We start from the raw sequence: 27055 nt of genomic DNA on the forward strand, positions 1-27055 counted from the left end.
ATATTAAGATGCTATATCAATTGATGTTTTTTCCAAACTACACTTCCCTCCTGGGAATTTTGATATACTCTCCCACCCTCTGGCTCTCTGTCAGCCATACCTAAAGAATTACTTCTCCAAAAATCAATCTGCTAGATAACTGATTTGCAAAATTGATTCAGGATTCTCAAAGCTTTACTACAGCAATGATATAAACAATGAAAAGGCTTTCCCGTAAGTGCAGTCTTCCTAACTTGAATTATGCCCTGCCCCAGCCCTAACTACAGTCAGGATAAAACCTTCAAGTGGCTCTAGGAGAGCTCATATCAACTATTTGGCTACTAGAGGTAGAGGCAGGGATAGGAAAGAAACAAAAATTTGAGAAAACTCTTAAAATATCAATAAACTGGTTGTTCCGTGATTTGACTTCTGGTGAACTGGCCTGCACTGAATAATCCTTGGTTTAAACTATAAGCTTAACTTTGGATAAATCTGTATAAAGCAACTGAGACAGCTGTCTTCAAAGCAGGTCAACTGAGGAACTAGAGAAAAACTGGAATGACTGATAAACTTTCAGTTACATAGTATAATAAACTGATACAAACAAAAAGCAAATGAGAAGGAGAGGACCATGTAATACTATATAAAAGCTGCTCATTCTACAGGAGTTCAAGCAAGATGCAAATAATAATAATCAGATGACTTTTTACCTATCAAGTGACTAGTAATATCCACTGCTGGCAGATGTATAGAAAAAGGGTACTGTTAAAAATGTTGGTTAGAACTACCAACTATGTCCTTTCTAGAGAAAACTTGGCCAACCCTTTCCAAATTTAAAATGTGCGTACTGTCTTAACAAATAATTTCACTTCTAGAACCCTACCTTGTAGAAACACTCACACAAATGCAAAAGGATAGATACACAAGACTATTCCTGAAGTATTTATATGTAATGGAGGAAAGATAGAGACCTCCAAAATACTCGTGACTAGAGGAACTGCCAAAAAAGTTAACGTCCATTCATACTATGGAATGCCATGCAGGTGTTAAAGACTGAGGCAATGTATTTATATAGAGGATGTCCGAAACAGCTGAGTAAAAGGTCAAGCTGTGTAACATATTTAGTGTTATCCCACTTAAAGAGAAAAGCATAATTCTCTCTGTACAGGTTGAAACAAAACAAATCAAACCATTTATAGCACCTATTCATTTTCACATGTCTAGAAGGGGGTGTTCACTTTTTTACTTCATACACTTTTGTATTGTTTGTGCGCACGCACACACACACACACACACATACACACACACAGAGTCGACATAATTAAGGGCGAGGTAACACTTCAGTTCTGTGAAGAAAGAATGGTCTTTTCAAAAAATGGTGCTGGGTCAACTGGCTGTCATACTGAAAATAATGAGTATTGACCCATATCTCATACCATTTGTAAAAACAAATTTGAGACAGATTATAGACCTAAATTTGTAGAAAATATAGAAGAGTATCTTGATGACCTTGGGGTAGGCAAAGTTTTCACAAATAAGATACAAAAGGCTCCAAGCAAAAAGGGTAAATATGTAAATTGCATTACATTAAAATAAAGAATTTCTGTTCACCAAAAATCACCATTAAGATGGTGAAAAAGCAATCACAGAGAAGGTACTGGCAATATATATATCTGACAAAAGATTCACATAGAGTATATATAAAAAATAACTACAAGTAAATGAGAAAAAGGCAGATATAACCCAACAGAAAAATGAGATAAAGACTTGAACGGGCACTTCAAAAGACAACATCCAAATGGTCAATATATGAAATGGTGCTCCATTTCATTAGTCATTAGGAAAATGAAAATTAAGACCATAATGTTATACCTCTGAATACTCATCAGAATGGCTAACTTGAAAAAGAAAGAAAAATGCCAAGTGTTGGTGCAAATGTGGAATAACTTGAACTCTCATACATATTGCAGGTGGGACGGTAAAATAGCACAATCACTTTGGAAAACTGTTTGGAAGTATCTACAAAGCTTAATATAAACACATCCAGAATTTCCACTCCTAGGTATATATCCACTATAGAAAAGCATAAATATATGCTCACCAAAAAGCACGTATAAGTGTTTGGTGAACACGTGTATGCTATCTAAAAGAGTCAAAAACTGAAAGCATGCAAATGTCCATTAATCACAGACAGGTTAAATACATTTTAATTTAGTCATACCATATAATACTATACAGCAATGAGAATGAGCCAACTACAGTTAACTGTAACAATAGGTATTTCAAAAACATAATACAGGGCTTCCCTGGTGGCACAGTGGTTGAAAGTCCGCCTGCTGATGCAGGGGACACGGGTTTGTGCCCCAGTCCGGGAAGATCTCACATGCCGCGGAGCGGCTGGGCCAATGAGCCATGGCTGCTGAGCCTGCGCGCCCGGAGCCTGTGCTCCGCAACGGGAGACGCCACAACAGTGAGAGGCCCGCGTACCGCAAAAACAAAAACAAAAAAACAAAAAAAAAACATAATACAGAAGAAAACAGAAACAAAAAAGAATATACAATTCTAGTTTTTATAATTCAAAAACAGGTAAAACTAATACATGGTATTTTCAAGCCAGAATAGAGGCTACCTTGACGGGCTGGGTAGTGACTGGAAAGGGGCTCTTGGATGCTGGTAATCTTGAGCTGGGTGTTGAGTACAGTCATATTCACTTTGTGAAAATTCATTGAGTCTTACATGTATGATACGTGCACTTTTCGGTACTTGTGTTCTACTTCAATCAAAGGTTTACTTTTTAAAAATGAGAGACAATACCAAATAATGTTTGAAAAACACACTCTTATTAGTAACGAAATACATGAATATTTTACTAAGACACTATTATGACCAATTAAATAAAGTCAGTAAACAAGTATCTACTGAGCCCCTGCTGTGCACCACTTAGTAGTATGTCAGTAGTGATACAACACAGACTGTTTACTCCTTAGCCTCATAGAGCTATAGTTGGAACGGACGGAGGGAGGGAGGGAGGAAGGAAGGAAAGTCCAAAACGTGAAGAAGACTAATAATGCATTTTCCATGGCAGCATAAACTGATGATTCTTTTGACAAGAAATTTGGTACTACATATCATGATCTTTAAAAATACCTGCCTGCTTGATGAATTATTAAAAATTAGGATGCAAAACATTTATCAGTATGATGACCACTATGCAAAAAAGTTATGAACAGAAAAAAATGAAAATATACATCAAAATGTATTTTCCTTTTGAACTCATCATTTTCTAAAGATTTTCAGTGAAGTCATATTGTGAAAAACGAATCAACCATAATTTGCCATCAAATACCAAAATGCATTTTATACATTAGGCATTTTTCTATATCCTTCAGCGTTTTGTTTTAAAAAAAATAAATTTATTTGTGTTTATTTTTGGCTGCGTTGGGTCTTCATTGCTGCGCATGGGCTTTCTCTAGTTGCAGCGAGCTACTAGAGAAAGGGGCTACTCTTCATTGCAGCGCGCTGGCTTCTCACTGCGGTGGTTTCTCTTGTTGCGGAGCACAGCTTGTGGGCTCCAGAGCGCAGGCAGATTCTTAACCACTGCACCACCAGGGAAGCCCAAAACTTATTATTAAATTAAATTAAAACTTATTATCATTGAAAACAGCTCATTTATAGTCATGCACTAATTGGGAGAATCTTCACTGTGTAGGCAAAGTCATAAATATTTTTACCAATTGTATGACTTTTATACTAACAGCTGTGTTCTGAAATCAGTTAACTCCATATTACATTCATTGGTACAGAAAAGTTACTGTTGTTCATAGTGACTTTTGTCTTTTGAAATGAATATTCTATTTTAAATTTGAACTGTTCTGCCTAATTAAAAACAGTCTACAATATTGTGTGCTCCTTCATGTATATGTAAATGTATTCATTAATGTATATTACGAACATATGTGTAATATTGATGCGTATATAACTGGTTGAAAATATAAGTGTTAGGGCCTCCCTGGTGGCGCAGTGGTTGACAGTCCGCCTGCCGATGCAGGGGACGCGGGTTCGTGCCCTGGTCCGGGAAGATCCCACATGCCGCAGAGCGGCTGGGCCCGTGAGCCATGGCCGCTGAGCCTGCCCGTCTGGAGCCTGTGCTCCGCAACGGGAGAGGCCACAACAGTGAGAGGCCCACATACAGCAAAAAAAAAAAAAAAAAAAGTGTTAAATATGTTTCCTTTCAGAATCAAGCTTCCATGTATTTCCTTATTGGTCTCAGATAGCACGTTTTTTTTGTTTTTTTCTGGGGGGGGCGGTACGCGGGCCTCTCACTGCTGTGGCCTCTCCCATTGTGGAGCACAGGCTCCAGATGGGCAGGCTCAGCGGCCATGGCTCACGGGCCCAGCCGCTCTGCAGCATGTGGGATCTTCCCGGACCGGGGCACGAACCCACGTCCCCTGCATCGGCAGGCAGACTCTCAACCACTGCGCCACCAGGGAAGCCCTCCGATAGCAGTTTTTAAAGAGTTTCTACTAAGAGCGACAAAATATAACAAACTACAAATGTTTGGAGATGATCTGAGAACTGATAATTCTAGTTGAAGTAAGGACAGCTTTTGAAATTCTGCTGTAACTATTGAGTAAACAATTGTAAGATATATTTCATGTGGTAATGACATTAACTCTCTCCATAGTGTTAGTACTGGTAAAATATAACATAAAGGCTTTGTATAATAGAAGAAACCTAAAGTTTCTTGCAGTAAACTTGGATAAAGTAGCTATGGGTTAATGAACTTTAAATATTTAATGGCCTAAGTATAGAAAGGCAAAAAATATTTGGAAAATGACATCTTAGAAAAAATATTATAACTTATAGTGACCCTAAGAAGTTTGCTCTCAAAATCCCATTGATACGTTTTACTATTTAGGATATCAGCTATTTGATGTCTCCCTTAATTTCTACAAAAGTTCTGGTTACAATACATTGAATAGATAACATTTTTCCTGTTTTGGTAGATATAAATCTGAAAACAAATTTACATGGGAATGAAACTGAGCTAATGTTTTTCCTTTGTTTTTGGTAGGATTTACCTAACCAGTTTCATCAAGATTCTCATACTTTACATGAAGTTCGGAGGTGAGTTTCAGTGAAGTTTTCTAAAACTCCAAATTAAATGGCAGGTGTTTTAAATTTCAACCTTGCTTGCTATCTTTTGTTATTTTAGGAAGTATGTGCAGATTGGTCGATGTCCTCTAATATTTATAATCTCTGACAGTCTCAGTGGAGATAATAATCAAAGGTTACTGTTTCCCAAAGAAATTCAGGAAGAGAGTGTTATATCACATAGAATAGAAATAGAATGAAATTTCTGCTTAAAATTTTATATACATACTGTTTTTGTTTTTTTTTTTGCGGTACACAGGCCTCTCACTACTGTGGCCTCTCCCGTTGCGGAGCACAGGCTCCGGACACACAGGCTCAGCAGCCATGGCTCACAGGCCCAGCTGCTCCGCGGCATGTGGGATCCTCCCAGACCGGGGCACGAACCCATATCCCCTGCATCGGCAGGCGGACTCTCAACCACTGCGCCACCAGGGAAGCCCCCATACTGTATTTTTTAATTAATCACATAACCACTATCTTCCTTTATAAAACTTTGACAGTTTCAACCCTGTGGCACCAACAATTATGATGAAGTTTCTTAATCGAATAGTGACAGAAGAAGCTAATAAGGTAAGCCTTTTAAGAACTGATTAATTTGAATCTTACATTGTAATTATAGAAAGCCAACCTTAAGTAGTAGTATATAAACTTGAGAAGTTAGAGACACAAACTATTTGTTTTTAAAATTAAAAAAAATTTAATTACACTCATAAAGCATGTCGTTTTAGAAAATGTAGGAAATACTGATTTTAAAAATCCTTAACCTTTTTCTACTTTTAAACTTAATTTTCTTTTTCACACTGAGGAAAATTTCCCTTTGCTTGGCTTAGTATTCTAAATTGTATCTGTTATCAAGAAACTGTTTTCTGGTATCTAGGTCCATTAGTCAGCAACATTCCAACTCTTTTGTCCTGTTGTCACTTTTTAAAGATTTAATATTTTTTTTATTTTGATAAAAAACATCATAAAATTTACCATCTTAACCATTTCTTTCAGCTTTACTGAGATATAACTGACATATAACATCATGTAAGTTTAAGGGGTATGACACATTGATTTGATAAACTTATTTAATGAAAAATGATTACCACCATAGTGTTATCTAACACTTCCATCATGTCATGTAATTACCATTTCTTTTTTGTGGTGAGAACATTTAAGATTTTTTTCTCTTAGCAACTTTCAAATATGTAATACAGTATTATTAGCTGTATTATGTATTTGAAATACCTTAACCATTTTTAACCATCCAGTTCAATAGTGTTAAGTATACTAACATTGCTCTGAAATAGTTGTTACTTTTTTGTTTTATTTGGTTGTGCCGGGTCTTAGTTGCGGCATGCATGTGGGATCTAGTTCCCTGACCAGGGATCGAACCCGGGCCCTTTGCATTGCGAGCACAGAGTCTTATCCACTGCGCCACCAGGGAAGTCCTTGAAATAGCTGTTACTTTAATTAATTAATTAATTAATTAATGCTGCATTGGGGCTTCATTGCTGCATGGGGGCTTTCTCTAATTGCGGCTAGCAGGGGCTACTCTTCGTTGCGGTGCATGGGCCTCTCATTGTGGTGGCCTCTCCCGTTGCAGAGCATGGGCTCCAGGCTCACGGGCTTCAGTAGTTGTGACACACGGGCTCAGTAGTTGTGGCTCGTGGGCTCTAGAGCACAGGCTCAGTAGTTGTGGCACATGGGCTTAGTTGCTCCGCAGCATGTGGGATCTTCCCAGACCAGGGATCGAACCCGTGTCCCCTGCATTGGCAGGCAGATTCTTAACCACTGCGCCACCAGGGAAGTCCCGGGTTTTTTTTAATAAGTATATTTTCAAAAGGAAGTCTAATGAAAAAGTAAATCCTGTTTAAAAATAAGTCAATAGACCTTTCCCTTCTTGACAACCTAAGTGTTATCCCTATACAGTTACAAGAAACATTTTGTGAGAGTTGAAATCCCACGAAGTAAGTATCTGACATAAGATTCTTCTTTAAGATGATTTTTTAAATGTCCACTTTCAAAAAACAAAAATGTCCACTTTCTCTTAGAGATTTGTTTGGTCATAAAATGCCTACAGGCAGACAGATACAGAAAGGAAAGGCTTTTCAACAAACTAACACAATTTTCTAATAAGTTTACTGCTAAACCTCCATTATAAAATCATAAATGCATTCACTTGAAAAGAAGAAAAGGACCTCAGGACTTCCCTGGTGGTCCAGTGGTTAAGAATCCGCCTTCCAATGCAGGGAATGTGGGTTCAATTCCTGGTCGGGGAACTAAGATCCTACATGCCTCAGGGCAACTAAGCCCGTGCGCCACAACTACTGAGCCCTCAGGTTCTACAGCCCATGTGCCACAACTAGAGAGAAGCCCGTGTGCCACAACAAAGAGCCGGCAGGCTGAACTAAGACCCGATGCAGCCAAACAAATAAATAAAAATAAATAAATATTTAAAAAATACAAAGGACCTCTCAATGAAATAAAACCAGATGTCCAAAAGAGAAAATCTTTTGAATGCATTTTTCAAACAAAATGAACATTAAGAATACTAAAAATATGATTAACACCATGCTAAAATAAAAATAAGCCATTGTGACTGAGTGGACTGAGGAAAGGGTAGCATGGACAAAATCTGGAGGAAAAGCTAAACTAGAATGAAAAGACAAGAAACAAAAGCCACAAAGGACGAATCAGAGAGCCAGAAGGCAAGTAAGGAGAGTGCAGCAGGCAGACCAGAACAAGAGCCCAGGTACCACATTAGGGAGGAGACTCAACTGAAGCATGTCCACTGTTTTTGGTCTTCTGCAGGCTGGCTCTGGCATCAGCAGCTGCAGCGGGGTGGGGACAAGGTAAGAGGCAGGTGGGGCACCAAAGGAAAGCCAGGCTGTGAACGGCCCAGAATCTGACAGGCTCAAGGGATGGTTCTGAGGCATGAGGGAGGCAAGGGTCCTGCCCCCAGGAGGACAAGGGGCACGAGGAGGAGTGCACGAGCATGAGGCTGAACTTCTGAAACTGCTGATATGTAAACGTGGGCAGAAAGCTTACATGCTGAAAAGCTCCCCAGCTGAAATTATAAACCATAGTTTTGTCGCAGCAGCCATTTTTTTTTCTCCCGTATCACTGAGTGGCCCAAACATCAGAGAAGAAAAGGCAAATGGTTGAAATGACATTTCCATGCAAGGTGGTGGTTAGCACAAGGGGCTGAGGTCACTAGAGCTGAGACAGAAGTCAGAGGACAGGACTTAAGAAAGCAAGGAAAGATGGCTGCACACAAGGAGAAAAAAGAAGAGTCAAGCAGAAGCAAAGGGAATAAGGGAACGAGAGGGTGGAAGTATAGATGGATATCACCAGAAAGTGAGATACGGGAATGAGATTCCAGGGATGAATTCATTTAGGATGGTGAAGACTTTACAAACAAAAAGGCGTCCGAACATTTCATTAAAAACCCAACCATTTTAAAAAACACTAAATACAATGCCATAGCTCACAGCTAGCCTCTTGACAAAAGTTTTAAAATAGTTAAAATATTGCTTTAAAAACATAAAAGTCATATATTTACTTATATATTTTTAATTTCATGAGACAATAAATTATTTTTTTACTGTAAAATGAATAAAAGTATGTCAAAAAAGAGAAAAAAAAACCTATAATATTAATCTTACTATAATTATTACTGCAGTAATTTTTAGCATAATTATAATCATATTGCTTATAAAATTTTATAATTGTTTTCTAATTAACTATATGCATTTTTTAAGCCACATGCATTTTTCCATATTAATTTTAATACTTGCATGATATTTTATCAAGTAGACTCTCAAAATTTATAAATCAATTTTCTCATTGCTCATCTAACTTGGGGCTACCGTAAATTATGCAGGGGTACAAATCAACATGTATAATTTTACATTTTCATGCCTGACCTGAGAAGTAGATATTAAGTGTCTGAGGTGGGAAAGTTGTCCCTGAAGACTGAAAGGAGAATGGCAGGCTTATTTTCAGATGCACTATCTCACCAGGTCACTGACAAGTCAAAAGATTTACCTGGAAGAAATCTTACAAAACGTGGCATGAAATGAAATCTTGGGCAGCAGGGAGGACTGTCTTCAAACAAAGGACCTAAAGCAAACAAGTGAAAAGGAAAGAAAAAATAAATAAAACCACCTTAGGAAACAAACATTGCAACTTAACTCCTGAGATTTATAATAAATACAAAAAAATACCACCAGAAGTAGGGATATAAGAAAACCGCCCCTTTCTCCTCAATAGCTAAATCAATCATGTGGTAACTGCCACAAACATTCCATGAAGACTGTAGGGAAGAGACCACTCAAAAAGGAGAATGAATGCCCCAAGGTTATATACGGTATATGGTATATATGGTAAAACTAGTTTTAGAAATTCAAAGATACAAAGATTTTTGTTATAAATGAACGATTGGATGATATAATATGCTTGTGTCTTCATTCCGTTCCATTTTAACCAATACAACTGGGGAAAAAGAAGAGAGAAATACTATTAAAAACTTGGTTTGAAGAGCCATTCATCAATATACTATTTTAAAAATAAATAAATGTCTGCTGGAATAGAGGCACTTCCAAAAGAGGGAACTATTATCCAAGAACGAAGTATCAAGTTTTGAACTGCTGTAGCTCACAGTGTATGTGTGTGTTTCGAAGGTTAACTAAAGTTCTGTTTTAATAAACTGTCATCTTGGAAGAAGTTTATTACAGTAAAGTTCAATAGATTTAAAATATTAACTAATGAGATTTCCCCAATGCACATAAACCAAGGTAGTCACTCAACATAACTGATACCATCTTCTGAGGTACCAGTTAGGTAACAATTAATGGTAATCTTCCGTAATGGACACTGTCCAACTGTATTAAAATGAGACATAACAACTTATTCATGTCAAATGATAACACGCACTTCTATGAATAATAAACTTTTCCCCGGGTATTTCAAAAGTACGAGGAATTTCAACTATGTTCCCCCACTTTTATAAGAGTTTTCACACATACCACAACGTTCTTCGACAAGCACTGCACTTTTCTTTAAATCCTATTATTTACCTTTAAGATTCCAGTCATACAATTCCAAAATATCTCTGAATAGGAATAATGAAAAGAGTTCAAGTCCTTTCACACAAAAATTCTGAAAAATAAACCAAAATCAAATCACTGTAGTACTGCAAACATGTATTAACAAGGTTCAGCTTGTTCTAGTCAAGTGTTTTCAAAAGTGTCTATTGCAACTGTACTAAAACAAGGTAATTTCCTAGTTTGGTCACCGTCCTATAATAGCTCATTGGCTTGAAACATTAATGAAGTAGGCAATAGTGTCATTAGGATTCCTAAGAAAATGTGAACTTGGCCCTTCTCAATGTACAAATAAAATGATGTGCAATTTAAAAATCAGAGTCTCCTTTACGTCATATTTTTCTAACCCAATTATAAAATATATCAGAATCTCCTAGGGACTTTCTGTTAATTCAAATCACACACTGGGCAGCCAGGTCTGATAGGTTTGTCCCCAGCACCTCCCCTGCTCCACCCCTGCTCACCTCCACCCCTCAAATACACCCACAATCACTATTATTACAAAGTTACCATAAACAAAGATCTCTGTGCCAAAAAAGTTCCAATTCTTAATGAAGGCAAATACAGGACTAAGACAAACTACAGAACCTTGTACCAAAATTTCTGCTGTAAACAAGCTTAACAGATGATATATTTGCAAGTGAGACTTGTCTCATAATTCTTCCTCCTACTTGTTTTGCTCGGGGTTCATAAATCACCCTGCGTGAGATCATGCCAGAAGTCATAAACTTTTACAATAGCAAATGAAGGCTTATGACCTTAAAAATCAAAAGGAAGCAAAAAAGCCCTTCCAAGCTGAAGAATGAAGGGGTGGCCCTTTCTCTTCAATTCTCTTTGAAAGACAGGTGGAATTAACAGGACTTGCCCAGAATGAAATAGGTGCAAACTAAGCATGCGTGTCATGCTCATCAATCCCCCTGGGTGCTCCGCTGCCCTCGACAGAGCTGCACCGTTAAACGAGGTTTGCAAGAGGAGCCAGGGGCTCAGGAAATCGACCCCGACTCCAACACAATGTTAAGTGCACAAGCTTGTTTGCTGTCTAGTTGTTATTTCTTAGTGTGATTTGTTGACAGCACTAAATTCAAGATCAGGCAATGAATCATTCTGAGATTCACATTTATCTTGCTTTGGAATTTTAAACCTCTTGCATATATTTAGATAAATCTGCTGCTGAGCATACGTAGTGAAAAATATGTAAATATATGGGAAGAAAAATGTGTAAATATATGAGAAGGAAAATGAACCAAGCATTGATCTTGTCACTGGAGGTAATGAATAAGATTATTCCAACAGCTATCAGATTCAGTTTCACTTTTCTAATTTCCTCTCTGATAATGACCAGTAACCAAAAGCTGTCCCCTGTCCAAAACAAACTAGAAACAGATGTAAAGTTACTATCAGTAGCTGCAACAGGAGGAGAAATGGGTTCAAAAATAGGTCAATAAGTTGGAAAACGACCTGAATTTTAACCTCATTCCTAAAGCTACATCTGACTACATCTGACTGGTCCTTTCAACAGTGAACACAATACTTTAAGGGTATATTTATGGCAAAAAGTCAGACCTGGCCAAGTTCAATGCTTTAAAGACATGTGTGGAATAAACAAAAGAGCAAGCTGCATCAAGCTATTAAATAATCTTTTCCCTTACCTCAGGCATCATCTCCTCAATGAAATGAATCGTGTAGTCTATGTTGAATCTAATTACTTTACACAGTGGAATCTGCAATAATAAGGAGGAAAAGTTCAGTTTCAAAATACCTTCCTGCGCTCACCCTGTACATGTGTTTGCTACCTAACCCAGAAGGCCATGAACCAAATGAGAAAGCTTCACCTTAATCTAAGCTGCACATGAAACTTGACCACAACTGCTGAATTTTAATAACAAGAACCCAGCTGGCCCAGTCTCTACAGGAAACCTGCATAATGTTGGTGCTCAATTAACTGTATTAGCAGCAGCAACACAAACATGACAAGAACTCATTAAAACCAAATATATTGCCTCTAAAGAATTAATAAAACCACAATTAAATACTTCTTTTTCTCAGGTTTTAAAAATCTTTCAGGCTCTTCAGGCAGAGCAGGGATAGCAGGCTGACAATTCATCAGCTATAGATTCATAAGTCATCGTAGTAGACACAACTCATGCTGCCTCTCAGGCTCTGGAGCAAAAGCAATCATGGTAATAAAAATAATAATAGCTACCACTTATTCAGCTAGGCACTGTTCTACTGCTTCACATACTGTCACTCATGTAACCAGCCCTGTGAGACAGGTACAACTACTCTTCCCAGGGTACAGTGGAGGAAACGAAGGCAGAGTCGTCAGATATTTTGCCGAAGGAAGCAGGTAGCTGGTGACTTAGAAATTCTTGCTCTAGACCCCAGCTCTAAGCCACTTGGGTATCCACCTCTCATTTCCTGTTCTAATACTCAGGGTATGTGTGAAAATGAAGGAAAGCTCAGATGAAATAAATCCACATCTGTCTTGCTTTACCAATGTATCATGAGACACTAGCCTAGTGCCTAGATTTAATAGGTTTTCTTTAAGTATATTTTTGAATGAATGAAGGACTGAGAAAGGAAGGGTGTGAGGTTAATGCAGTGGCTTGGCTGACTAGCCGGGGAAAATAATAGACTCAGAAGCCCTAGAGATGTGTTAAGTGGGCTTTTCTGGCCCCTTGATCTGTCCATAAGACGAATTTATATAAAGGTAATCGTTTTTACAAACCACAGCAATCAGAAAGAAACAAATTTTAATTCCACCAGCAAAAGGAATGGTAAGAAAAGCAAATAGTCCTATAATGCCATCTACTGGAAATCTTTTTCTCAGAAATGAAGTTTAGCTCTTAGGTGCTTTCTTTTTTTTCTTTAGGATGGTGGCTAATTTGAGTGAAATTCATAATTAACGTTAATAAGAGATCCATTTTCAGCCTTCTCATGGTAATGAGTTCTAAACCAGATGAAGTGACATGCTAAGACCACTATCATTTTTAAGTTCTTCTTTCTTCCTACAATCATTTAAAAATATTTGAGAGCTACAAATTTGTGCAATTATTCATATTTTTAAAATACTTTGCTAACAACTGTTAGATTCACAGTTACTCTAAAATATGTCACAGCCCTTACCTTTTAAAAAGGTAGGGATCTCGAATAGCCAAAGCAATCTTGAGAAAGAAAAACAGAGCTGGAGAAACCAGGCTCCCTGACTTCAGACTATACTAAAAAGCTACAATAATCAAGACAGTATGGTACTGGACAAAAACAGAAATATAGATCAACAGAACAGAACAGAAAGCCCAGAGATAAACCCACGCACATATGGTCAACTTATCTTTGACAAAGGAGGCAAGAATATACAATGGAGAGGGCTTCCCTGGTGGCGCAGTGGTTAAGAATCCGCCTGCCAATGCAGGGGACATGGGTTCGAGCCCTGGTTTGGGAAGATCCCACATGCTGTGGAGCAACAAAGCCCTGTGCCACAACTACTGAGCCTGCACTTTAGAGCCCTTGAGCCACAACTACTGAGTCCGTGTGCCATAACTACTGAAGCGCATATGCCCTAGAGCCCATGCTCCGCAACAAGAGGAGCCACCGCGATGAGAAGCCTGCATGCCACGATGAAGAGTGGTCCCCGCTCGCCGCATTTGCTGCAACTAGAGAAAGCCTGTGCACAGCAAAGAAGACCCAATGCAGCCAAAAATAAATAAATAAAATTTTAAAAATAAATAAATAAATCAATAAAAAATAAAAAAAACTTAAAAAATGGTACTGGTGAACCTAGTGGCAGGGCAGGAATACAGACACAGACGTAGAGAATGGACTTGAGGACACAGGGAGGGGGAGGGGAATATACAATGGAGAAAAGACAGCCTCTTCAATAAGTGGTGCTGGGAAGACTGGACAGCTTCATGTAAAAGAATGAAATTAGAACACTCCCTAACACCATATACAAAAATAAACTCAAAATGGATTAAAGACCTAAATGTAAGGCCAGACACTATCAAACTCTTAGAGGAAAACAAAGGCAGAACTCCTACGACATAAATCACAGCAAGCTCCTTTTTGACCCACCTCCTAGAGTAATGGAAATAAAAACAAAAATAAACAAATGGGACCTAATGAAACTTCAAAGCTTTTGCGCAGCAAAGGAAACCATAAACAAGACCAAAAGACAACCCTCAGAATGGGAGAAAATACTTGCAAACGGAGCAACTGACAAAGGATTAATCTCCAAAATATACAAGCAGCTCATGCAGCTCAATATCAGAAAAACAAATAACCCAAAAAATGGGCAGAAGACCTAAATAGACATTTCTCCAAAGAAGATATACAGATGGCCAACAAACACATGAAAAGATGCTCAACATCACTAATCATTAGAGAAATGCAAATCAAAACTACAATGAGGTATCGCCTCACACTAGTCAGAATGGCCATCTTCAAAAAATCTACAAATAAATGCTGGAGAGAGTGTGGAGAAAAGGAAACCCTCTTGCACTGTTGGTGAGAATATAAATTGATACAGCCACTATGGAGAACAGTATGGAGGTTCCTTAAAAAACTAAAAATAGAACTACCATATGACCCAGCAATCCCACTACTAGGAATATACCCTGAGAAAACTATAAATCAAAAAGAGTTATGCGGGCTTCCCTGGTGGCGCAGTGGTTGAGAGTCCGTCTGCTGATGCAGGGGACACGGGTTCATGCCCCGGTCTGGGAAGATCCCACGTGCTGCGGAGCAGCTGGGCCTGTGAGCCATGACCACTGAGCCTGCACGTCCGGAGCCTGTGCTCCGCAACGGGAGAGGCCACAGCAGTGAGAGGCCCGCGTACCGCAAAAAAAAAGAAAGAGTCATGTACCACAATGTTCACTGCAGCACTATTTACAATAGCCAGGACATGGAAGCAACCTAAGTGTCCATCGACAGATGAATGGTTAAAGAAGATGTGGCACATGTGTACGATGGAATATTACTCAGCCATAAAAAGAACAAAATTGAGTTATTTATAGTGAGGTGGATGGACCTAGAGTCTGTCATACAGAGTGAAGTAAGTCAGAAAGAGAAAAAGAAACACTATATGCTAATGCATATATATGGAATCTAACAGAATGGTACTGGGCTTCCCTGGTGGCACAGTGGTTAAGAATCTGCCTGCCAATGCAGGGTACACAGGTTCGAGCCCTGGTCCGGGAAGATCGCACATGCCACAGAGCAACTAAGCCCGTGCGCCACAACTACTGAGCCTGCGCTCTAGAGCCCATGAGCTACAACTACTGAGCCCACGTGCCACAACTACTGAAGCCCACGTGCCTAGAGCCTGTGCTCCACAACGAGAAGCCACCGCAATGAGAAGCCTGCGCACCGCAAGGAAGAGTAGCCCCCACTCACAGCAACTAGAGAACGCCCGCGTGCAGCAACAAAGACGTAACTCAGCCAAAAATAAATAAATAAAATTTTTAAAATAAATAAAAAATTTAAAATAAAAAAAAATTTTTAAATGGTACTGGTGAACCTAGTGGCAGGGCAGGAATAAAGACACAGATGTAGAGAATGGACTTGAGGACACAGGGAGGGGGAGGGGTAAGCTGGGACAAAGTGGGAGAGTGGCATGGACATATATACACTACCAAATGTAAAATAGATAGCTAGTGGGAAGCAGCCGCACAGCACAGGGAGATCAGCTCGGTGCTTTGTGACCACCTAGAGGGGTGGGATAGGGAGGGTGGGAGGGAGGCTCAAGAGGGAAGAGATATGGGGACATATGTATGCATATAGCTGATTCACTTTGTTGTACAGTGGAAACTAACACAACATTGTAAAGCAATTATACTCCAATAAAGGTGTAAAAAATAAAAAGGTAGGGATCTAGAAGAGAAAAAAAGGCATGTAAACAAGCATAAACAGAATATGATACAGTGTAACTTATAAGTGCATTTAGAAAACAAATAAGCAAACAAAATAGTATAAAGTACAAAAGAACCAAAGAGGAGGTAACATTTGAGTTGAGTCTTCAAAGATGGGAAGGGATTTTCCAGGTCATCCCGAAAAGTAACTGGGGAAGAACAGGTGTTTAGTTTCTAGCAAGACAGAGAAAAGGGAGCTGGGGGAAGGACAGGTCATTTAGCTCTTCAGAAGTGAAATGCATGGAGACAGAGATGTAAGAAAATTCTAGAAAGGAAAGTATGAACTATATTATGCAGATCTTAAAAACCATGTTAAGGATTCAGAGCTATCCTTATGGCAACAAGAAGTCATTCAAGTACTTTAAGTGAGAGACTATCACAGTTTACATGGATGGGATGCTATGTAAACAGGGTGGGAATGGCTTGTAGAGGAATAAGGCAAGAGACCAGAAGACCAGAATGGAGTCTAACAAACGGTTCAGAAGCCAAATGAACAAAAGATCAAAAAGGAGGGAGAAGAATTTAAACACAGGAGATGTGACTGAAATATACAGTGACTGTTCTGATGTGGAAGTGAAAGAGGAGAAAGAATAGAGGATAATTTCTAGGTTTCTGGCCTAAGGGACCAGATAGCTCACGATGGCATTAATACAAAGAATTTCATAGGGTGTCCCCTGAGTTCCTCAAACTCAGTACACAGAGAAGATGATGAGTTCAGTTTCACACAGGTTAAGGGTGAGGTACCTGAGGGAACATCAAGGTAGGTATGTCCAACAGGCAATCTGAAATGTGAGTGTGGAGCACAGAGCCATACGTCACAGCTATAAATATCAATGTCAGAACATGAATGGGAGGAAAAACTGTGCGTGACATTGCATTACTAGGGGAGTGTATCCAGGAGAGAAAAGGACCAGAGCCCTTGGGAATAGTCCAGAGGCAAGAAAAAGAGCAAAAGTATAAACTTTACTCCTTTTACCATGTGCAACAGCAACTATGCTGGATGATTTATGCAAATTCAGTCCTTTCCCCACATTATTTCAACTAAAATCACTTTTGGGGGATTCCTTCTTTGACCTCTTTTCTTATACACACTGTATTTTCTTTGGGGCTCTTACCTGTACCACTAGAGCCCTTCTCAGACACACAAATTTGGAAAGGCAGAATCTCCTTTTCTATGCGAACTTTCATCTCTCTCTAAGACTCAAAGAGACTTGTCATTTTCCTACATATTGGGAACTCAGTGGATTGAGAACTCAGTTGGCCAATCAAATAATATAAATGCCCACTACCATTTCTTAAAACACGTTTGAATGCTGATTTGACACTAACTCTTATCTCATCCTCCCAGAAACCAACGAAAAAACCCTCCCTAAACTTCTACATTCTAACTCTACTACTTCCAGGAACTGAAAGACTAAATCCAGGGCAGCGAGTCCACTGGAAATGGAAAGAAGCAGGGAAATGATCATGGTGGTGCCTTGTGCTTTTGAGGACGGGATAAAATATTATGCATGTAATACATATATCTAGGTAATTTTAGTTATGTTGTCAAAGTCCCTAATAACATCAGGTATTATAAGTAACAGCACATGTACTACATAAAAGGACAAAATTTTCCCACAATGCTCTATACTTAGCCAACAAGGCTTTCAATCCACTTCAATTCAAGAAGACCTTAAGAGAACTTGTTGGTACTAGACTGGATTGAGATTCTAACATTACCATCATTTGCATGCCCTTCTTGCTGATGAGCTCTCTCTAGCAAAAAAATGAATCAGAACAGTAAAGCGATTTAATAATTCTTTTTCTTGGGAGGCTATTTCAAATTCAAGAGGCCTTTGATGGATGTAATTCCTATGAACTGTACAACACTCAGCTTAAAACTCGATTTATTTTATCAACATCTCTAACATAAATGATGGGGCTTATCTTCTCATTACAGAGTTAAGTTCTCAAGTTTTGAGAACTTGAATATTTATAAAAAATATACTCTGAAGCCAGGAATTTTTCAGTCCTTTTACAACATCTTTTACAACAACAGTAACAACTGCAATTAATTTCGCACTAGCGGCCTCTCAGTGCCAAACCTTGTGCTGAAGAACTTTAATAAAGCTCAAAGAATCACTCTTCCAAAGTCACATAAATATGGAGAATCAGTTAAAAAAAAAAAAGAAGAATTAGAAGAAAGACTCAAATCCACATCTGCCTGACATCTTATCCAAAATAATTAGTGCCAATATGTATTGTATATTAAACATCATGATAAACACTTTTCATTTGTCATCTCATTTATTTTTTTACAAAAACCAGTAAGACTGCCACAACTAATAACGTCTGTTTTACAGATGAGAAAATCAGGGTTTATAAAAATTGAAATGTCAAATCACACAGCTAGTAAGTAGAATTCACTAAGGTTTAAACCCTCTCTGAAGTCACACTTCTTTCCTTCTTTAAGGTGATCCTAAAAGTTAAAATGAGATCTGTATTACTTGTAGGGAATTAATAGATAAGACAGATAATTTTTAAATATTTTCATGGTAACTAATTATTTGTATTTGCAAGCCTGCTGAGGAAAAAAAAAGAGAAACGTATTATGTAGGGGGGAGTTGGACTAGATGACTTCTGAAGGCCTTTTCAACTCTAAGACTATGAGATTTGGTGTAACAAAGGGTTTGAGTGCCTAATTGAGACATTTTAAAAAATAATAAAATAAGAAACCTTCAAAATTCAAAAACTTCCCAGTGTCTCTTCATAAAGATTGTTTAAGAATAGTCCAAACAACCTAAACGTCCATTGACAGATGAATGGATAAAGAAGATATGGTACATATATACAATGTAACGCTACTCAGTCATAAAAAAGAATGAAATAATGCTGTCTGCAGCAACACAGATGCAACTAGAGATTATCATACTAAGTGAAGTAAGTCAGAAAGAGAAAGACAAATACCATATGATACCACTTATATGTGGAATCTAAAATGTGGCATAAATGAACCTATCTACAATATAGAAACAGATTCATAGACATGGAGAGCAGACTTGTGGTTGACAAGGGGGAGGGGGGAGGGAGAGGGATGGACTGGGAGTTTGGGGTTATAGATGCAAACTATTACATATAGAATGGATAAACAACAAGGTCCTACTGTATAGCACAGGGAACTATATCTAATCTTCTGGGATAAACCATAATGGAAAAGAATATAAAAAAAGAATGATTACAGCATATAACTGAGTCACTTTGCTGTACAGCAGAAATTAACACAACACTGTAAATCAACTATACTTCAATTTAAAAAAAAGAGTAGTCCAATTTAAAACTTTGTAAGTATGTATGATGATGGATGTTAATTAGGCTTATCATGGTGATCATTTCACAATATATACAAATATCAAATTATTATGTTGTACACCTGAAACTAATAACATTATGTGTCAATTATACCTCAACAAAAAAAGAAGTCCTTTTTATATTATGGTCCACCCTAGAGATAGATGTGATGTGTACTATCAAATGATTTTATTTTTACATTTACAGTGTAATCATCTTCTCAAAAAAAAGATTCTCTAGGATAAAATATACTGTAGCATAAAGAAAATCTCATTAAGAAAACAATCTGTTTTAAATTAGTATCACTACTATAGAATCATGTCTGCTAATAAAAAATAATAATCTAAAGGAGCAAGATTAGGCAAAGATTTTTTCTTTACTCTCCAATGGAACAGAATTTCACAGTTTAAGTAAACAGTACTAAAATAACTTCTCAAACTGCAGATGTAATTTCTTTTAACCAAACCAGAAAGGATTAAAGAACATTCTACTTTGATGTACATACACCATAGCTGTAATTCAGTAAGTTCTATAGCAGCATCTAGACTGGCTCAAGTATACGTCTACACTCCCTTCCTGAGCCGCCAGTGAATTCCACTCTACGTCCAACTGGAACACAGAATAAGTAAGACAATTCCCATGACTGCCAGCTTTGAGACAGAAAGATTTTGACTTACAAATACAGAACTTCCATTTGAACCGATTACCAACAAATCGATTACCAATACCTATATAATATCATGGATCTGTATGTCAGAGTGTCTTAAAGAAGACATATTTCTGGGATTCAAAAGCACAAAAATGTATGAAGTTAATTCAGGCTCCAGATGTCCTGAACAAGCTCTATTTCTTTACCTATTGCTCAGAGACTAAATAATAGCTTCTCCTTAAAACTTTCCAACTTTCTTTTGAAGGACACCAAACCCAAAATAGCTTTGACACATTACTCCACAGTTTATCCTTCTTTTTCAATCTTTCACACTCTCAAAATGTTATTCTGACACATGTTGACTTACACCATTTAATGTGGACCAAACCTGTGACTCATTAGCACAGATGTCACATTGCCACCTGACACACACTGCCGCTGACTTCCTGCAGCTCAGGTAGAGGGGTGCAAAGTAATTGTTACTTAGAAGTCACATTAAAAGAAATTTCCTTTGACTTTTAGAAAGAAAGAGTGAAGGGAAGGAAGGGGGCTCAGGGAAGGAGAAAGCCAGCTGATCAGCATATACTTACATTGGTCAGGGGGGCGTGTGCAAACATAGAAAATCCTTCAAAGATATACTCATGATCATCATATTCGATAACAGTTGGCCTGTCAGTCTGAAAGCAAACAGAAACACAAAGTATGAAAAAATGACATGATTTGCATGTGCAGAAACCCATCAGGACACACAAAGCAACCAATAGGTGAAATGTATGGACTTCTGTTAACGTTTTCCCAAACACCAGGGAGAAACTTTACACAGAGGATTAATTCTAGCTAGAATTCTCCTGCTTGGTGGAACTCTCTAGCTTCAGTAATATTTATATACTAGACAATCAAGAATGTTTATTATGGGTGCCATAAAGAAAAAAAAGGCTAGCTACATGGCTTCATTTTCTAGGAACTTGTTTTATTTAATCCCACAATACTACCAGTCCTGTTCTTACTAAGCTATATTTCTGAACTAACAGAAGCTCTAACAAGAACAACATAATGGCACAGTTGAATCAAAGCAAGTGGAGAAGACTCAGCATCACAACAGTCAAAACTAGCAACAGCCTGGAAGGCTCTGAAAAGACTCAAGGTGCCGGAGGCTCATCCCCTCACAGCTCCATTCCCAGGCCCTCCAAGGAGAAGCCAACCCATTAAACACTGTAACAAATCAATTCCTGCGTAACGTCAAAGATCTTAATTACCTGCAAATTGAATCTAATTAAAATATACAAATGTTAACCTAAGCATAAGAGATTCTCTTCTTTATGCCATTCTTATAGTCTACCATTTTTAATCCTAAACATGGAACAAATTATCAAGATTGGAAACCTAAAAGACATGTTTTTTTACGTAGGTATTGAACATTATTCTTCTAAATATTTATACACACACACACACACACACACACACACACACACGAAGAACTTGGGTGGGGGGGGAAATAAAGAATATCCAAATGCGTATTATTTGTTTTTCCAATATTACTGTTACTTCCCATTTGAATAACTCAACAAAGCTGGTCTAAATTAAATATTATGAAAGAACTTCTAGTGAAATGATAATGGTACAGCCACTTGGGAAAACAATTTGGTAGTTCCTCCAAATATTAAACATATAGTTACCATACAACCCAGCAACTCTAGTCCTACATTTATACTCAAGGGAAAGGAAAACATACATCCACACAAAAACTTGTACACAAACATTCACAGCAGCATTATTATAATAGCCCCAAAGTGGATACCACACAAATGTTCATCAACTGATGAATGGATAAATAAAATACAGTATGTCCATACAGTGGAATATTACTTGGCTGTAAAAAGGAATGAAGTTACATACTACAACATGGATTAATCTTGAAAACATTATGGTAAGTGTAAGAAGCCAAAAGATCACATATTCTATGATTCCATTCATATGAAATATCTAGAATAGGCAAATGATAAAGACAGAGAGTACCTTAGTAGTTTCTGAAGGCTGTGGGGTGGGAAACAATTGACTGCTAATAAGTACAGGGTTTCTTTGGGAGATGATGAAAATGTTCTAAAATTAGATTGAGGTGATGGTTTCACAATTCTGTGAAAAGACTAAATATCATGAAATATATACTTTAAATGGGTGAGTTTTATGGTATATTAATTATATGTCAATAAAGTTGTTAAAATATTAATAATCTAATTTTGAAACTGAAATCTCTTAATTAAAAAAGTAACCAGAATTAATTAATTTTGTACTGTGAAAAGGCAGTATGGCACAGTGGAATGGCATACAGCCATGCACCGTGAAGTCAGTCTGCCCAGGCTCAAGTCCTCACTGTGCCACTTACTGCCGGAATAATCTAGAGCAAGCGGCTTAACCTTATCTGTAAAACATGGACGACTGCGCCACCTGCATAGTGGGGATAATAATACCTGCTTCATCGATTTTTTTGTGTGAAATAACTTAATACATGTCAAATACTTAGAATGGTGCCTAGTACCATAGTCAACAAACATTAGGTATTATTATCACTGTCATATATGCAATACTTATGGTCATAATATATAGATAATACATAAGCTATTAGCTGATTTTTAAGAGATGCACAAGCGTTCTCTGCATTCTTCCAACTCCACAGCTCCAACGAACAAGCTCTCCATAATTCACTGGCTATTATGTGGTACCAACAATATAAATGAAAAAAGATACAGAAAGTAGTATAATGAGAGGAAGCCAAAAATAAAAGTCACTATGATAAAGGTCAATTTTATTGGCATAAAAATAAAATGTTTTTAAAAGAAAGAACATTTAAGAACTGAATCCATATTTAACCAATTCACATTTTAACCTATGTACATAGAACCTATTTACTACATTTTAAAACAAATGAAACCTGATTTTGTTAGGAACTCACTAAAAAGTTTGTAGGAGGTGAGACTGTAATTCGATAGTGGAAAAGTCTGCCAGCATTGTTGGTCATAGGACGACAGGGCTTGATGGCCTGAGGGGAAAAATAAAAATGAGTTTAAGAGTAAAGCAGCAAAATACTGTTATTTAAAAATAGACTGTATTTTCTAGATTCGCATCTGACAAAAGAGGTTGTATGTGTGTTCCTTCACAAACTGGAAGGGAAGGACAGTATTCACTTTACCATTACTAGATAGATAAAAATGGGCTGCTGGTCACTGGCATTCAACCCACCAACTCATGTACAATACAACATATAGATCTCTCTAGATCTGAATTTCCATGACTGTCTTCCTTTCATTTAAAATAACATAATAATTGACTTTTGGCTAACCTCTCAATAAACTAAAAAAACAACAAAAAAAAAACCCAGAAAGCAAGAAAAATAATCTCAGAAGTAACAGCAGTAGGTTATAATAGGAAGGGGAAAAAAGTGAAAGGGTTAAATATGCTGAATAAAAATAGAGGGAACCAGAAATGCAGGAAGCACAAGAGGTGGTGGACAGAATATGCAGAGAGCTTAAGACAGGAAAAGGAAAACAGCAACAGAAGCATCAGTGGAATCACTGGGTATGCTGTGACAGACACAACGATGGGTGACCCAGACCATCTTTCAAGGAAGGACTTGCTGCCTACTGTGAAGAGCGTGGACAGCAGTCTCCAGTTGTCGGCTGCTTCAGGATCTGTGTCAACTGCAGAGGTCCCTCACCTGACGTCAGGCGTGTACTGAGCGAGGCAGAGGTACAAAGGCCCAGCCCCCCAGCCCGACTTGAATGGGCAATACTCATTCCTTGGGTCAGCACCAGGTTGACAGGGGCTTTGCTGGAGCTGACTCATAGTTAGACTAATCCGTCTATCCGATGCTGCTAATATCCTCTTCCTCTCACAGGTGAAGATCCCTAAGAAACATGCACCCCAAACTTCATCTTAGCATCTGCTTTGGGAGAATCCAACGTGTGACAGTTGGCACCAGAAGTGATCCAAGAAAGCAGGAGATGAGATAGGGTTTTGGAGCTGAATCACTTACCATCCAACTGGCAGAAAGGAACCCATCATGGTGGCTGGTGGAGCACACAGCCCCTGGCACCAGATAACACGCCAATTGAAACTTTCAAAGATGCTGAATTGGGAGACTGTGCCAGTGGAAGCAGGTGCAATGCACCAGGTGTTTAAAACTATGAGAGACGGGTAGCTGTAGGGATAATGGGATGGGCGGCTACTGCCGAGCACCACTGATGCCTTACCATGCTCTTCAAACTTTAGTGTGATCTCAGATTGCTTGCTCCCCATGCCCAGAAGTTTCTAAGTCAGCAGCTGAGGCAGTCTGAGAATCTGCATTTCTAACAAGGCCCCAGGTGATGCTGATACTAGTTGGAGAGCTGCACTTAAGAGAACCACTGCTCTACAGAAATGCAGCAGCAGAGGAGAAGGAAAGGCAGCTAGAAGCCAGATGTGAAAGCCTGCTATTGCACACAAAGAGGCTCTTACCACCTGCAATGAGAGGTCAGAGAGCACCAGGACCAAGCCCAGGGCTTACCTGTCCGAGTGGGTGGACCTTAAAGGCTAATTAACAGTCAACCAAGGCAGGTCTGTTATGCCAAGGTCAGGGATATGAAAACCCGGGATGAGACATACAGGTTCTGACTCCTCAGACGCCTCTAAGCCTTCTGCCTCTTCAGAGGTGGCCCATCCTTGTCTATTAAGAGCAAGCACTCACCCGTCTGAAGACAACAAAAGCCCCTGAAGGCAACATTGTCCTCACTCTCCCGGCACCCGACCTCACAACAGACCTGTAATTAGGGTCATTTCACAGCATAACTGGTTTCACATTTTACAGCTGGGAAGGTGCTGAGAGGAGACATAACATCCCAAAGGAACTGTAAGAACCAGCTGGCACCAGCACGTGCCGGCAGCAGGAGTCCACACACGACCAGATGCTGGGAGTGCTCGATCAAAAGGAACAGAACATACAGCTAATTAGGGAAGAGTTTACTGACTTGGGAGCATTCAGGATTCAAGGATGTCAGGAGATGCTGAGAACTCCCTACTAAGACATCTCCTAAAAGCATGAAAAAGCGATGGCCCATGCTGAGTAAAGTGAAAATACCAAAACTGCAGTGACCGACAGAGGAGGAAGGAATTCAGAGATTCAAGGAAATGGGTACGCTGGGATGGATATAGTATCTATGACTGAAAAATATTATCAGATAATCATATTCCATGGGAAGGCCCAGAGGACACGCCATTGACCAAGGCCAAAAGGAATGTGCTCGTGAAGGGGCACCAGCATCACTAGGACGATCGGTGGTGGCCTCCTCTGCAGGCCAGGGCTGATTGTAAGAGAGGTGGTTACAGCAGCAGGGATGACAGGAGTCTGAAACAAGAGAGGCCAGATGATGGGGCTCATTATAAGAAGCCAAGTCACACAATTATCATTATCGCCTGCAAGACGGAAGTGGCAGCCAAGGGGATATAACCCACAAAGAGTCATGGAAGTGGTTTTCACAACACCGTGTCCTTAGGTACAAAAAAAATGGGTAGCTGATAAGAGTACTACCTTAGTTTGTACCAACGGAAGTGATCAAGACTGGATAACCAAGAGGCTGAAGGTAGGCTGCTCCAGCAAACACTCATGATCCCTTGCCCGGCTCCAGGCCTGACAAGTTACTGGACTGAAATCCACTGCCTGAAGAGGTGGCCAGAAGGCAGGAGGACAGGCCCTGCAACATTATCACCAGCAAAAAGGGTCATGATGGCCCTGTCCTTCCCCCAAGGGGCCTACGGCCATTTTGCTCAGATAACTGTACACCGGGGAAGGAAGAAGCCAGACAGTTCAAGGAGTGTTAGATCCAGCATCAGAATCAATTGATACTCAGAGACTGGACGTATCATCCTGGTATCCCTGTCAGAGTGGGGGAGATGAGACCAAGGTAGTAAACAAAATCTTGGTCAAGGTCTGGCTTACAGTAGGTCCACTGAGTCCACAGATCCACCCTGTGGTCATTTCCCTGGTTCCCAAGTGTACCACTGGAATTGACAAAATTGGCAGACGGCGCCACCTCACACTGGGTCCTTGATCTGTGGAGTAAGAGCCATCGTGATGGGAAAGGTCAAGCAGAAGCCACCCAACCCGGACCTCAAAATCAGTATGACTCTGGGGGAATGGTGGAGATTGGTGCCACCCTTAAGGATCCAAATGACACAGGGATGACTGCCCCTATCACATCTCTGTTTAATTCACCAGTCTGGGCCCTAAAGAAACCAAATGCATCCTGGCGGATGACTATATACCACCACAAGCTCAACCAAGTAGCTCTAATTGCACCTGCTGTGCCAGGTGTCGTAGCGTAGTTATAGCAGATTAATCTGACCTCAGGTACAAAGTACGTGGCAACTGATCTGCTGAATGTATCCTTTTCTATCCCAATCAGGATGAGGACCAGTTCCGATCAGAAATGGTTCACATTTACGTGGAACAGACAACATTTATGGGTTTGCCACCGGGTTCACTCTCCCACTCACTGTCATAATACAGTCCAAGGTACCCCTGACCTTCTGGAATACTGTAGAATGTTATATTGCTCCACCGCATCTTTGACAATAATACGTTGAGCAAACTAAGAGCCCTAGTAAAATGGATATGCTCCAAAGGGTGAGAGAGAAACCCTGCGAAGATTCAGGGTCTACCCCAGCCGCACCATTTTAGGGGAGCATTCTGGGGAGTTCCAAGACATCCATCCAAAGTAAAAGACAAAATTATTGCCTCGTCCACCTCCTACAATGAAGAAGGAAGCAGCACACGAGGTGGGCCTCCCCGGGCTCAGGAGGCAGTGGAGTCCTTAGCTAGGAATATTACTGCAGCCCATTTATAAAGTGGCACAAAAGGCTGCCAGCTGTAAGCGTGACTCAAGTGAGAAAGGCCTCAGCAGTTCCAAACCGCAGTG

At 39.2% G+C, this 27055-nt stretch overlaps 1 protein-coding gene across 4 annotated transcripts in view; it reads right to left on the minus strand.

Moving 5' to 3' along the window:
• The window catches only part of DROSHA (drosha ribonuclease III), a 129541-nt gene that overhangs the window by 76110 nt on the left and 26376 nt on the right, over positions 1 to 27055 (minus strand). For all 4 annotated transcript variants that reach the window (XM_030843643.2, XM_060295689.1, XM_060295690.1 and 1 more), the window contains 5 exons: positions 23059 to 23145; positions 20699 to 20785; positions 11873 to 11944; positions 10197 to 10278; positions 9166 to 9240 (listed from right to left, as the gene is read on the minus strand). In XM_030843643.2, coding sequence (XP_030699503.2) covers positions 9166 to 9240; positions 10197 to 10278; positions 11873 to 11944; positions 20699 to 20785; positions 23059 to 23145 — 403 coding nt within the window. The remainder of the gene's footprint in view (positions 1 to 9165; positions 9241 to 10196; positions 10279 to 11872; positions 11945 to 20698; positions 20786 to 23058; positions 23146 to 27055) is intronic.

Source organism: Globicephala melas, chromosome 3 (assembly GCF_963455315.2).
Source record: "Globicephala melas chromosome 3, mGloMel1.2, whole genome shotgun sequence".
NCBI lineage: Eukaryota > Metazoa > Chordata > Mammalia > Artiodactyla > Delphinidae > Globicephala > Globicephala melas.